The 13,528-nt window shown below is 44.4% G+C and overlaps 2 protein-coding genes across 2 annotated transcripts; one reads left to right on the top strand and one right to left on the bottom strand.

Moving 5' to 3' along the window:
• Positions 1-380: 380 nt before the first annotated feature.
• LOC135237047 (proteasome subunit alpha type-6-like) lies at positions 381-5,947 on the top strand. The gene is made up of 7 exons (XM_064303784.1): positions 381-631; positions 1,399-1,493; positions 1,950-2,031; positions 2,278-2,433; positions 2,792-2,970; positions 3,359-3,453; positions 4,820-5,947. The coding sequence occupies exons 1-7, from the start codon at positions 556-558 to the stop codon at positions 4,875-4,877; spliced, it is 741 nt and encodes a 246-aa protein (XP_064159854.1). The 5' UTR covers positions 381-555; the 3' UTR covers positions 4,878-5,947.
• Positions 5,948-7,579: 1,632 nt separating this feature from the next.
• Positions 7,580-12,172, bottom strand: nfkbib (nuclear factor of kappa light polypeptide gene enhancer in B-cells inhibitor, beta). Its single transcript, XM_064303777.1, has 6 exons — positions 11,303-12,172; positions 10,965-11,082; positions 10,049-10,250; positions 9,542-9,630; positions 8,951-9,193; positions 7,580-8,807 (listed from the first exon to the last, which is right to left on the bottom strand). The coding sequence occupies exons 1-6, from the start codon at positions 11,833-11,835 to the stop codon at positions 8,763-8,765; spliced, it is 1,230 nt and encodes a 409-aa protein (XP_064159847.1). The 5' UTR covers positions 11,836-12,172; the 3' UTR covers positions 7,580-8,762.
• Between the last annotated feature and the right edge of the window lie 1,356 nt (positions 12,173-13,528).

Genomic DNA, 13,528 nt, shown 5'->3' with positions numbered 1-13,528 from the left:
AGAGAGAGAGGGGGGGGGGGGGAGCGATCGGGTGGGCGACAGAGGATTTAAGATGCAATATCGTGTTGCAGTGAAATGAAGAAATAAAATGCAGATTAATGAGGAAAACAGACCTCTATTGTGCTTCTTGAGACCCATGTGGACTAAAAATGTTAAATGTTACTCGTCTTACACTTGATTGCTTCACACATATGTAGACTAGCATATGTCCAGGAAAATGTGAGCAACGTTTAGAATGACAGATTAGAAAATATACATATAATATAGCCTCTGCATATACATAGCCCGTACTCAACTGTCTTATATACTTAGCCCGTACTCAATTGCCCTTCGTAAGTTTTCTGTATAACGCTCTCCCATGGTTCATTGAAAAGAGAAAGAGAAAGTGAAAGAGTTTAACTCAGGGAAGTATAATACCTACCATCATCGTCTCCTATTCATATTCGCCCTCCGTTCCCCAAAACAAATACGTTGAGGGGCATTTCACTGATCACAGATAGTAAAGTTAGTGTTTTTATGTGTTGTTCATTTTTAACATTATTTTAAGGTATAGCAATGGCCCGGGGCTCGAACGCTGGGTTTGATCGACACATTACAATTTTCTCACCTGAAGGCCGCCTCTATCAAGTCGGTAAGGACATGCACTAATCTCCCTTTGCTTTCTCCGTTTAAACTTGTGCACCAGAACGCTAACAGACAACGAACGCATTGGTGTGAAATGTTTTTTTATTTTATTTTATTTATTTATTTATACAAGCTGTTACTCCAAAGACAGAGTAATCAAAATCAACGAATTAAGTTCAACGTAGCTGCTACAATGCTATGTCGACAAAATGTCAAGTCGCGTGCAGTGAAGTCCAAATGAATGCGAAAAGTAGCCTATTTAAAAGATATCAATCTCTATGTCGCCTGTTTGTTTCCTTTTTCATGGAGTTTGGATACGTGTGTACTATTTCTTATGCATCCATTTATTCTGGTTTCTAACGCTGGTGTGTTGTGTGAATGTATTTTTACAGTACTGCTCTTGCTGCCAACGAGTGTTTCTTCTATTTAGAAGGGGGTTGTTCGTGGTTTCAACATAAAAAATTACGATGTAGGCTAACTGTTATGATATGGCATATTTTGACACGAATTACTAATAATAGAGTCACTTTGATATATTTTTTAAATGTAACACGTTGTTGAATACATTTATGCTTACGTAAATACTTGTAATTTAAGGGTTAATTTGTATCTGTTCTGGTTTTTCAGCAAACTGTTGTGCTTTTCTGGTTTATTCAGTTTTTGTTGATTTCTAAACACTGTTCTTTCTCATTTTTTTGTGAATGACAGAGAATATTTTTTAAATGAATTGCTTGATTGACTGACGAGTTGATTGATTGACGTTATCTGCCTCAGAGTATGCCTTCAAAGCCATCGCCCAGAGTGGTCTGACGTCAGTGGGTTTAAGGGGGAAAGACTGCTCCGTGGTTGTCACGCAGAAGAAAGTTCCGGTAAGAGAGGTGGACGGCAAGGGTGACACTGGTGTCCCGCCAAAGTGACGCTCTCAGATTATGCGTGAAGCATTGCTGTAATGTTAGCGCAAGGTTGGCACTCTGTTACGCCTTCTTTTGGCTAACCCGTTGTCCCGCACAACATTCGATCCGTTCTGCATGCACTTCTCGTTTAAAGTGATGTCAAATTCTGACATGAAGCTTTGTCCCGCTTTGGAGTCAAGTGCTTCATAAGCATGCTGCGAAGCGCAACTGAACAGCGTCCGAAAACGAACATGAGCATCCGAGTCCAGCCACACTGTTCATATTGCTGCTGTTGAGACCTGCACAGTTTGCCAAACAGAAACTGTATGGGCTTTTATGAGACGCAGAAACAGTATAATAATCTGTCCAGATATAGGCCTGCACCGGGCTTTACGACATCACACTCACTACAAACTGTCCCCGTGACCACAGGACAAGCTGCTTGACGCGTCCAGCTTCAGCAACATGTACCACCTGACCCCCCGGATTGGCTGCGTGATGACGGGACACCACGGTGAGGGAACCCCCCCACTTCACACCCAACATGGCCTGCACACTGCACCTGTGCTCTGGACAGTGGCATCACAGGTGCAGTCACCAAAACAACACTCATGCATGTAACGACTGTGTGTGTGTGTGTGTGTTTTCACACAGTCGTTACATGTATGAGTGTTGTTTTGGTGACTGCGCACGCACACACACACACACACACACACACAGGCAGTGCTGCATCCCTCACTCACTTTCTTGCTCTCTGCAGCTGATAGCCGGTCCCAGGTGCATCGGGCACGGTTGGAGGCTGCTGAGTACAAGTACAAGTTCGGTTATGACGTCACAGCAGACATGCTGTGTCGCAGATTGGCGGACATCTCACAGGTCTACACGCAAAACGCGGAGATGAGACCCCTGGGCTGCGGTGAGTCTGTCTCTCTCTCTTTTGCCTTCTCTACAGGCCTCAATCCCTCTTTCATTCTATCACCCCATTCTACTCATCTATTTTCTTTCTCTTTCTGTTTCTCTACTGGCTCTAACCCCTCTCCTTCTGACAGCCCACTCTACCAGTGCCTCCTCACTCTCTCTCCCTATATTCCACTCTATCAGTTCTCTATCGCTCACAACTTTCCTCCACTGTTACCCCCTCTCCCACTCTTCTCCTATCTCTCTCTCTCTCTCTCTCTCTCTCCCTTTCTCTTCCTCTGTCAGTCTTTTCTTATTCAATGTAATAAAGGAAAGATCAGTGACTCAGACACCCTGTGTCCTGCCCCTTCCCACAGTTATGATCCTAATTGCGGTGGACCCCCATTTTGGCCCCGTGTTGTACAAGTGCGACCCAGCTGGCTATTTCTGCGGTTTCCGGGCCACCGGCGTCGGCGCCAAGCAGACAGAGGCCAACAGCTACCTGGAGAAGAAGCTGAAGAAGAAGCCGGACCTTACCTATGAAAACACTGTGGAGGTGAGACAGCGCCACCTAGTGCAAACATACACAAGCATGTGGTATTTCACACAGCAGCATTACTCAGTTAAATGGACAACTGCGCTGAGTAAAAAACTGTAGTTTGAAGTTTTTTTAAACTTCAGTCCATGTGCCAGATTTGGGAGGGTTCCAGGTTATACTCAGCACAGTCATCTAGGTGACTCAGTAATCCTGCTTCATAAACAGGGCCCAGGAAGTGAGCTTCAAAAACTGTCTCACTGTGTCTATGTGTCTCACCATGCAAGTGTGTCTCATTGTGTCTCAGCATATCTCTGAGCATATTTCACTTCTTCATATCTTATCCCAGGCACCAGCTCTGTCAGCACTAGGGTGACTTGGTTCCTCTCACACTTTTGTTTTCCTGTAGATGGCCATCTCCTGCTTGTCCTCAGTCCTGTCCCAGGACTTCAAGAGCAGCGATCTGGAGGTGGGCGTGGTCACCAAAGCCAGCCCCAAGTTCAGGTACGGACGCCTCCATGGCACTGCTCTTTTTCTGACCTAGTCCAGCTATCCACATTTCTGTGCCCACACATATCCAAACCCTATTAACAGAGATATGAGTATGCATTAAAAATATCCACAGAAAACCCCTTTAATAAAATGTCACTATTGGTAGAGTTCATATTGCCATATAATGTAATATCAGAGTTGGAGCATCCGTGTGTATTTATGATGGCTATCTGGATCCTATGCTTCCTATGGTCTTATCCCCATCAACATGCCATTCTAAAGAACTATATGTGCCTCTACTGATTCATGGACTGCACTCACTAAAGATGACGAGTTAGATTATTGAAACTTGATTATTGATTATTATTATGTGCATAATTAATCGACCATACGTGTTCTGAAAGTAGTCCTGGAATAGAAACATGCTAGTTTGCTTGTGACAATATTTTATTTCTGTCAGCTGATTATAAAAATATCCAGTGGCTTCAAGCCAGTTACTGTTCTTAATCCAGAGATTGAATAGTTTGCTTTTTAAATTTTGCCTTTTGGTAGTGTTCATACTCTGTCCACATTCTGGTTTCACCTAACATGGGAGTGAAATGTTTTGGAGTCGTTGAATTTCACCGTCATCCAGGATTTCGGGTAGACTGCCAGTTAAGTAGTTAGGGAGTAATTTTTCAGTTTTTCTTCCCACTGGCTCAAGTTATTTTTTTCCTTCTGTTTTTTAAAATACCCTCTGGATAATGTCCATGGTGCGGCAACCTGATTGTAAATAACAATACACAGAATGAGTGCAAAGTTTGATTGATTTACTGAGTATTTGAATGGCAGCTATTCATCCCCCTCTCTGTAGCTTCTGCTGGTTGGGTAGCTGCAGTATTATATTACTTCCCTGGGGGGGGGGATGGGGTGACCCCATGAGAGGAAAGAGAGGTCAATCCAGTCTTATTCTGACTGGGCTCTCTAGGACAGAGCACAGTCAGATTTGCCCTAGATTGTGTGTCTGCATGTGCACAACCAACATAGAAACTGGAAATGTTCTAGATTTCTACTAAACAAACTAGTTTGTTGGTTAGTGAAAGACCGCAATTTTGCTAAAATAAAAAAAAGTTTTTTTTACAGTCTATAACAAGAAAACACAAACACTGGCCTTGCACAGAAACTCTAATTGGGTTGCCAGGCTGTCACCGTGTCTCCATTGACCTACATGCTATAACAACGATGGAACCTGTTGTCTATAAAAATCAGAATAAGACTGGACAAACAGCATTGCGTTTTGGTGGAGGTGGTGCTGTGACACACAGCCATCGAACAAGCGACAGCTCCGGCTATTTAAGGAAGGATGCCCATTAATCCAGCCCTGCCGCTCTCCCAACAGGACACTCACTGAAGCGGAGATCGAAGGGCATCTGTCGGCCATCGCTGAGAGGGAATAGACGCACACTCATATCAGCCAGAGCCACAGACAGACTGACGGGCAGGCTATAGCGGGGGTTTCCATAGGAGGTTTTTAAATGGCGCAAGCCTCTGGTGTCTCAGCACAATTAAATGTGTATATTTTGGCTGCTGCAATGTCATCTGGATTTTTTTACACACATGAAATTCCTATGACATTTCATCCCAACTTGCATCTAAGTCAGCACCTTGATTTTCATATTCTGTGGGTATCGAATAAAGTAGTTCAATCTGAATTATGTCACAAAACGTATATTGTATATTGTCTTTCCCAAACCGGCTGTTGTCACAAAATATTTTTTACACATTGATTACCAGATAGAGAGACAGACTAGCATGCTAGCATGCTTACTTACACTAATTTGTAGTGCTCCTTTAACCACTCTGAGAGAACATCAAATGCTTACTGTGAACCATTTGCATTTTTACATCTTTCCTTCCATAAAAATTTATTTCAGAAAACAGATCATGATAGCATTTCGGCTGTGACTAGTCAAGACTAGCCTGGTGCTGTACTTACACTCAACTTATGTGTCCGTTAACATTAATTAGTACAACTTTATAAAGCAATTTGCCAATTTTGTGTAACATGCTTATTGGAAATTTTATTTTGAGTATAAAATTCAGTCAGATCAGCAAATAGACTGCGTTACACACAAGGAAAATTCCAATGGAACCACAGCCAGTGACTGTTTATTTGGCATAAGTGAAAAGTTGTTACAGCTCTTAATCATTCTTACTGAAACATGAACAAATTCTATTGAACCACAATAAGAAGTAAGCTTCAATGTGTTCACTTGACCTCAATGACAGGTAAATCTACACATTCCCTTCTTCACATTGTCCGTGTCACCTGTCGTTCCACATACTATGGTGTGTGTACTTGTGTGCTGATGACATTTTGTGACTGTTACCCTCTGAACCACATGATCCCACTCAGCCAATCAGCCTCCATGTGTGCCTCAGGCTTATCCTATTTGTTCAATGCCATCTCATCCGTATTGTGCCCCAGGATCACAGTCTTGCTAAATAAATCATCCCCAAACAGGAATACAGTGTTGCTTTCTTTCCACCATGTTTCAAAGGGCAAGAGAAGCCTAAGGTTTCTGAAAATATATTTTGGGAATTAGTCTGTGATCTAAGCTTTCATTGCAAGGAGTTCTCTGTATAAAGCCAGGGCAATTAGTGGAAGAAAAAAAAACTATAGGCACACTGGCTCCCCCCAAGAATGGAATTTCCCACCCCTGAGCTAGCCAATGGCAGTGCGGACTGTGTGTATGTGGTCATAGCACCGTTAGACACAGCCTCTCTGTGACTGGATGCCTGTAGTCAGCTGACAGGTCAAACCGCTGAGCAGTGCTTCACCACTGGAGTTGTGGCAGCTTAGCAAGTGGAAGGCCAAAGATGGTGGATTAGCCGATAACATATACGTGCAATAATGCAAGTCAATGGCGAATTTTCTTGACCATCCTAACATTATTACTCAATTATTCAAAGTTGTTGTGCTCATTAATGTGAGAAAAAATTGGGTCACTTGTGACTTAGTTGGAAAAAATCCCATTGACTCCCATTCAAATCAGAGCAGCACTTCCTCAGCATAATGCTGTAGTTCAGAGTACAGACGTAGCCCAGCTAGTTGGCATTCTTTCCTGCCTATGCCTCACTGGGAACACCCGGGAAATCAGCAACTGGCAAACTGCAGCCATTTTGGAGGAAATGAATGTTAGCCTGCCTCCTCCCCAACTTACATTACATTGATGCAATAGGCTGTCATACATATGATGGAAAATACCAATTTGGATAAAAATAGGGTGTGATGAGTTTTCTTCCATTTTTCTCCAAGAGTCAAGAGTGCATTTCTTTACAGTAACTCCTCTGCTATAAATACAAGATTTGTGTAGCTGCTAATGAATGGGGGTTTTGTGAGACATTTTATCTGGCTGATGCCAGTACATTCTCAAGAGAAAGAAATCATCTCCAACCGTTGCTCTTTTGTTTGTGTTCCCATCCTTAGCAAACCGTTTTCTCTGCTTGTTATGGTGAAATTTCCTGGAAGCTTCTTCTTGGCGAAGAACTGACCAGCAACAGCCTCAAATTTCTAGATAATGGATGCTACAGTGAAGAGTTAATTGCTCTGTGATTTTTCCCCCCACAGTCATACTTGACTTGAGGTCAGAAAATCTAAAATTAGCTTAAATTTCAGGAAAGCTGACTTTACAAATACAAATACTGACATATTCTGTGCACTGAATTTTCACCCATGCTAGCAGAAGCTGATAGTAACTTCCAGAAAAGAGAAACTTGCAGCAGGTCTATACAGGATGTATTTTGAGATATTCATGAGTTTTGGTTTTTTAAAGCAACAATTGCATTTTGAAAAACCCGCAGTTAATTGTAATACATATTCTGTTGGACTGTGCTGGCCATTTGAATATCATATGTACACTCATGCATAATTCATGTATCAAGTATCTTTATTAAATCATATTTTTGTTACAGTATGGATTGAGAATGCATTTGAAGGCAACTGTATGTATGCAGTATCAATACAAGGTCATACTGATTATATCAAGGTTGTACTGACACTGAACTTCAGATGGTTAACATGCATGCGCATGTGGATAGGGCTCAAGGTGCTTACATGATCACCCATGGATATACTGGACAAAGACAGGAGGCCATATCGATCTCATTTTAATGGTTTATTTAAGTTTTTTCCTCATGGAAAGCATTCTAGTGAAGAAAACAAAAGCAAAAAGCGAGACAGGGATCTATCCGTTTTACGGTCAGCTCAAGCCGTCACTGCTAGGAGGTTCAGTACTCTTCAAGATTAATAGAAAAAAGAGGAATACACATGCACTGATGTAGACAGTATTTCTTTACAATCAAGCTACTGTACAAAGAGCAATAAAGCAAAATTAAGTGTGGCAACACCGTTTTTTGACTCTCCTTCTCCCTTCTCTCTCTCTCTCTCTCGCTCCCTTCTCCACTCCATCTTTGTCCCACTTCCAATTTCCCTCCTTTTTGTTCCCTACCTTTCTCTTTCTCCCCTCTTTATGTACACTGTCACTCACCTTTGAATATGACCACTTACCCACGCCACCCGATTTAGCTAAGCATCTTTTGCAATCCTTTTGGTAAAAGAAAGCCGACACAATTCGTGGTGCCTCAAAAATATTAAGTCGATAATCAATTTACAGAAATAGCCAAGCTAACAACTCAACATGCTCCCAGTGTGGTTTCTTCCACTTAACCTCAATCATGCAGGTTCACTTGGGAGCACGGAATGGCACTACCTCTCTTTAGTTTACAGAAGCAAACTCGGGGCTGCAAACTTTAAAGCTGAACCTGAACTATGTCACGCTGGGCAGTCGCACTGGAAGCAAAACACTATAAAGTAAAAGAGATGGACAAGCTCAAGTCCAAACCCAGCACCTTCACACACCCCCACCCCCAGAATACCTTCTACAATAATGGTACAGTCCTTTACAGAGGACTACTCAGCCAGTGTGGTATTCTAAAATATGCCATCTAACTCTCTCTCTCTCTCCCATGCATGCACGCACGTGCGCGCGCGCACACACACACACACACACAAGATGTCATAACCCCAGAGCATGGTTGTCTTCAACAGCAGTTTGATCTAACTTAGGGTACAATAATTAAAATAGTTGCCTGAAAATGCCCCGGACTGTCTTCACACACACACATGTGCGCACACACACACGCACGCACGCACGCACACACACCCACGCACGCACACACACCCCACACAGGTACATAGCTCAGTCTCCAAACTGCCGTGCTGCATGGAATGGCACGGTGTTTGTAGGCTGCTGGCTCGTCTCCATGGCAACACTCATGGGTTACAGCACACGATGGCCGTTGATGATCAAGTCATCAAACTCCTCCTGCAGAGACAACATGGAGACACGGACGTTGGAACCAAGCCGGTCCTCACTACTCTCCTCCCCGCTACATCCTGGCTTGTCCCCCGAGCTGGGCCCAGAACAAGAATCCGGTTCCCCAAATCCACCCGTCCTTTCCCCCTCACCTCCTCACTCTCCCGGTCCTCCTCTTCCTCCTCCTCCTCCCGGCCCCAGAGCGCAGAGCCCCCTCCCTCCCTCAGCAGGTGGCGCACTTCCCCGTTGGGCCTGTGGATGGCGCAGTAGAGGGGCGTGTGTCCCGCGTACGAGGGCTGGTCCACGGCGGCCCCCGCCCTGAGGAGGAGACGCACCACCCCAGGGCTCTGGGACTCCACGGCCCAGTGCATCGGCGAACGGCCCGCGCTCAGGTCCTGGCAGGGGTGCGAGAGGAAAGTCCGAAAAACTGTCACCCACAATGGAAAACACCTCTCACCTCACACCCAACTCGGCTGTGCAACAGTTGTGGGGGGGAGTGAGAAAATACGAAGTCATTGTGAATCATTCGATGGGTTATTGTAGTTTTATGAGGTTTAACATTACTCATATGGAACATGGGTAAATCTGTGAGGTGCTGCTGGCTACTGTAGTTTTATAAGGCCTGACAGTACTCATGTGGAACATGGGTAAAACTGTGAGGTGCTGCTGACAGTCACTTCACTGCTACATTCCGCTGGGACTGACTTCCTGTCATGGCCATAAACTGGTCTGATCCAACTCACTCTCTGGTTGACATCGGCGCCTGCATCCAGCAGCATCTTCACGATGTCCTCATCTCCTTTTTGCACAGCAAGGTGCAGAGCGCTTAGCCCTGAGAGAGAGAGAGAGAGAGAGGGGGACAAAAGTCAGCACCAGGGGAGAGAGATCAGAGGTGACGGATGGTAGAGGGAAAGGAGAGGAAATGAAAGTAGATACGTGAGAAGAGGAAAGGGAGGATAAGAAAAGGCTTGAGCATGAGGCTGGCCCAAGTCACGCAGGGGCAGAGCTAAGGAGATATAGCAGACAAAGTTCCCAGGCACTAGTGGGTCCAGGAAACACCGAGAGGTGCGTGCATTTTATATGTGCACATGTGCAGAGGGGCCTGTTTCTCAAACTTCCTTCCCTGCACAAACAATTTCTAGATCCATCCCCATGCATGCGTGTGTACGTGTGTATGTCTGTACAAGCGCATGCTCGTGCGTATGTGTGTGCGTGTGTGAGTATGTCTCTGCAGGCCCGTGGCTCCGTACCTGAGTAGTTAGTGATGCGCAGGTGCTCCGGGTTGGTGGGACTGGAGGTGAGCTCTCGCACGCACGCCACCCTGCCCTCACGCACGGCCAGGTGCAGCGGGGTGTGACCCCCCCGCTCCTGCAGCTCCACGCTCGCACCCCCCCAAAGCAGCCCCCTCACACACTCCGGCTGGTCTACAATTACTGCCAGGTGGAGTGCCGTCTGAGAGAGGGAGAGAGAGAGAGAGAGAGAGATCAACCATTAGCTACCACTACATTAGACATACATCTTCCATATATTTGTTTTCTGTACCTTTGTTTTTCAATAATGTAGACAAATGCGTTGGCAATGGAATTGAATTAAGAAAGAGAGAAAGGGAGGAGGGACTGTTAGAGAGGGAGGAAATGCACAAGACTCTTAAAGGCTCAAGGTGACTCTGTAGGTACATCTGGGCCATGGCTATCTAAATAATATCCTGGTCCACCCATTTACCTTGGTGGAAATTGTGAATGCCCACCTAGGTAGTTCTAGCTCACCTAGTTCTATGCAGGCCCAACTATATGAATATTTCCGGCTACGCTGTGGCTCAAAAAAAGACAGCCAGAGAGAGAAAAACAGAGAAAAGACCATGCATTAGAATAAGGAAGGAGAGAAGGACAAGGAGAAAGAAAGAAATGTAAAGAAAGGGCAGGGTGACAGATGCAGAAAGTAAGAGGACTCCATTTATTCACAGACAAACTTCAAGTCACATCGAGAGCGGAGACAAGTAGACATCGTGTTTCATGTCAGGCCCGATAAAAATCAGATGAACCGAATGGTACTTCAATCCCGGACACTGCACTGGTACCAACCAGGCATCATCGTACCAGCACCTTCAAACAGCAGGAGTAAAATATCAGTGGGGCGCAAACAAGGGCGCACACACGCGCTGCACACCTGCCCCAGGTCGTTTTGGATGTCCAGGTAGGGCGTAAAACTCTGATCCAGAGATATCACCCCCAGAAGATACTGCACGAAGGCCCAGTGTTCATGGATGAGTGCCAAGTGGAGTGCCCTGTGAGACAGGAGAGAACGAGCGGTGTGTATCTATTGTTATAAAGCACAGAAATGCATAAGGAGTTCATTAGCAAAGCCCGTTATAAATAGTACGTTACAAATGATTCTGAAAAGGCACCAAAACAACCCCACCCTTTGTCGTTATCTAATTAGCCATTACCAGTAGCCGGGACCAGTTTTATTTGGTCAAACCAGTTTGATTTTTAACCTGTACTCACGTGTCTCCGTCCTCCGACACAAAGTTCAAGGTGTTGAAGATCTCCCTCATCTGGCGCTCCTCCGGCGGGCCCGTTTGTATATCCTCCCCGATCAGGTTGCTACTCCGGTCTACCGGATCGCTTCCAGCTCCCTCTCCCAATCGCATGGTTCCCATTCCCTGGGAAATGCAACTCAACATCTCATCCGTTATCGAGTCACCCAAAGCCGAGTCCAGTCTCTCACCACAGCCAAGAGAAACGCAGGAGTCCGTGGGCCGGGGTTCGGATCTGGTTTCGGTGCTGACGGTAGTGGATGGGGTAGATTCCCAGGCTCGTGAGGACTCGTTTTCATTACCAAATGCAACATCGAGGCCGAGCGCCCCGCCACTAAGACAACCAAGCCCGCTGTCGCACCACTCTTCCGACTGGACTGCATGGATCCCTTTGGAACTTTCGTGTTTCGCGAATCCGATGCCGAACTCAGGCCGTGCATGTTGATCCCCAGAATCTGGTAATGTTTGCGACTGCACCGTCTGCGACTGCATGTCCTCCATCTGGACCAGAAAACGGGCTTTAAAGCGAGCAACGACAAGAAGTATGCAATATTTTACAGTGACAAGGCAGCGATGTTTATGTCCTTTTAAGGGTGCAAGTGGTCCCCTTAAATTTGTAGACAGAACCGAGGACAGCTGAAAACGCTGCGACGGCTAGCGAGTTTTTTCATCGAATTGCATCTTAATCGTTTGAGTTTTGCGTATTACTGAAGAACTCAAAGCCATGTATTTTCAGTTTCTATCGGACGAAAGGTGTTTTTCCGTTCCGGGGAATTCCCAATCGCCCCTCTTATCATATCTAGTGTCTGCACTCCACTCTTGTCCAATGACAAGCTTCCTTTCCAAGCCGGAAGTTTACCAATTGTTTTCTCGCACAGCTATGTGGGTTATGAAGTTGAAATGTAACAACCGAAGACATTTCTCTTGACAAATCAAATCTGAATATATGAATAAGGCGTTGATGTTTATATACTCAGATTATATATGTAGTCTACGTATTTCAGTTTGTGTTTATATGCACACGAAAATACATTATGATTTAAGGTAAGCAAATCCATAAGCGCAAGAATAACGAAGCTATCATCTAAAACTCCATACGAAAATGATTTTATTGTTGGGTTGGCGACCTACTTCATAGCTAAAACCATATAACCGTAATGTAATTCTGCGAATGATAGTTATGTTCATTCACATAAAACGGTGAAAATTAAATGTAACAGTAAAAAGCACAAGGTGGCGCACACGCTTCACACACAAAAACATTACCTGACTCGAACCGTCCTCCTCGACGACTAGTGTGTTGTTTTGAGAATGAGAACAAAGGAACAGTTTTCTCAAGAAAGGTTAACATTGTTACAATCTTCCCACGAAGTGGTCTGTATTTTTGGGGAACCTGTAAGCCATAGTAACGTTTATGTTTCACGTATACAATTATAATTTCAGACCCCTGTTTTAACTGAAGAGGGTTCTAAGCACTGGCGCAGGTACTGCACGTGAGTGCCCTTGAGCCAACAGTGTCAACAGCTCCTCTCTGTATAGTCGCCATTTTTAGGGACATTCAGCCGTTCAGTAAATGTTACATAAGAAACAGTAGCCTACATGCAGGTTCATGCTGTACTGCGGGGGGGAATTACATACATTTGAACGTGTAGGCAGTATTCGGCAAAAAAATTCAAATATTTTAAAAAACGAAATTTGATTGATGTTTTTTGTACAATATCATGGAATGTACAATAGGCTGTGTGAGAATTTTATTTTATGTTTTATTTTTTTGCTTATTTAATGTTTCTCAATTGCCAATATCGTATTGCTGCTTACTTAATTAAGTAGCCCTCTGGTAATAAATGAGTGCCCTGAAGGTAATTTCAGTGGAGTTTAGTTTAACTCTCAGCGATTTAATGCTCAGATTTAGGTAGGCACACAGACTAGATAGTGTGTACCAGGGGGAAATTACTTGAGTGTTTATTTCTGTTATGAAGACATGTTTAATCTTATTAATATTCATTTAAGAATCTGCCTTTAATGTATAGTTTTTTCCAATGGTCACGTGCAAGGAGCATTTTGTAGTTCTTTCCTGAAAGATATTATCACAGGTTTTTGGTTCAACAGCAGCTGATTGACTACACAAAGCTCCTAAGGGACCCAGAGATTGCTGTCGGATGTGCAAAGGCGATAAAACAGATATTATGTCTGG

The sequence above is a fragment of the Anguilla rostrata genome, chromosome 12 (assembly GCF_018555375.3).
Source record: "Anguilla rostrata isolate EN2019 chromosome 12, ASM1855537v3, whole genome shotgun sequence".
NCBI classification, from domain to species: Eukaryota; Metazoa; Chordata; class Actinopteri; order Anguilliformes; family Anguillidae; genus Anguilla; species Anguilla rostrata.
This window is presented reverse-complemented; position numbering and strand designations above follow the sequence as displayed.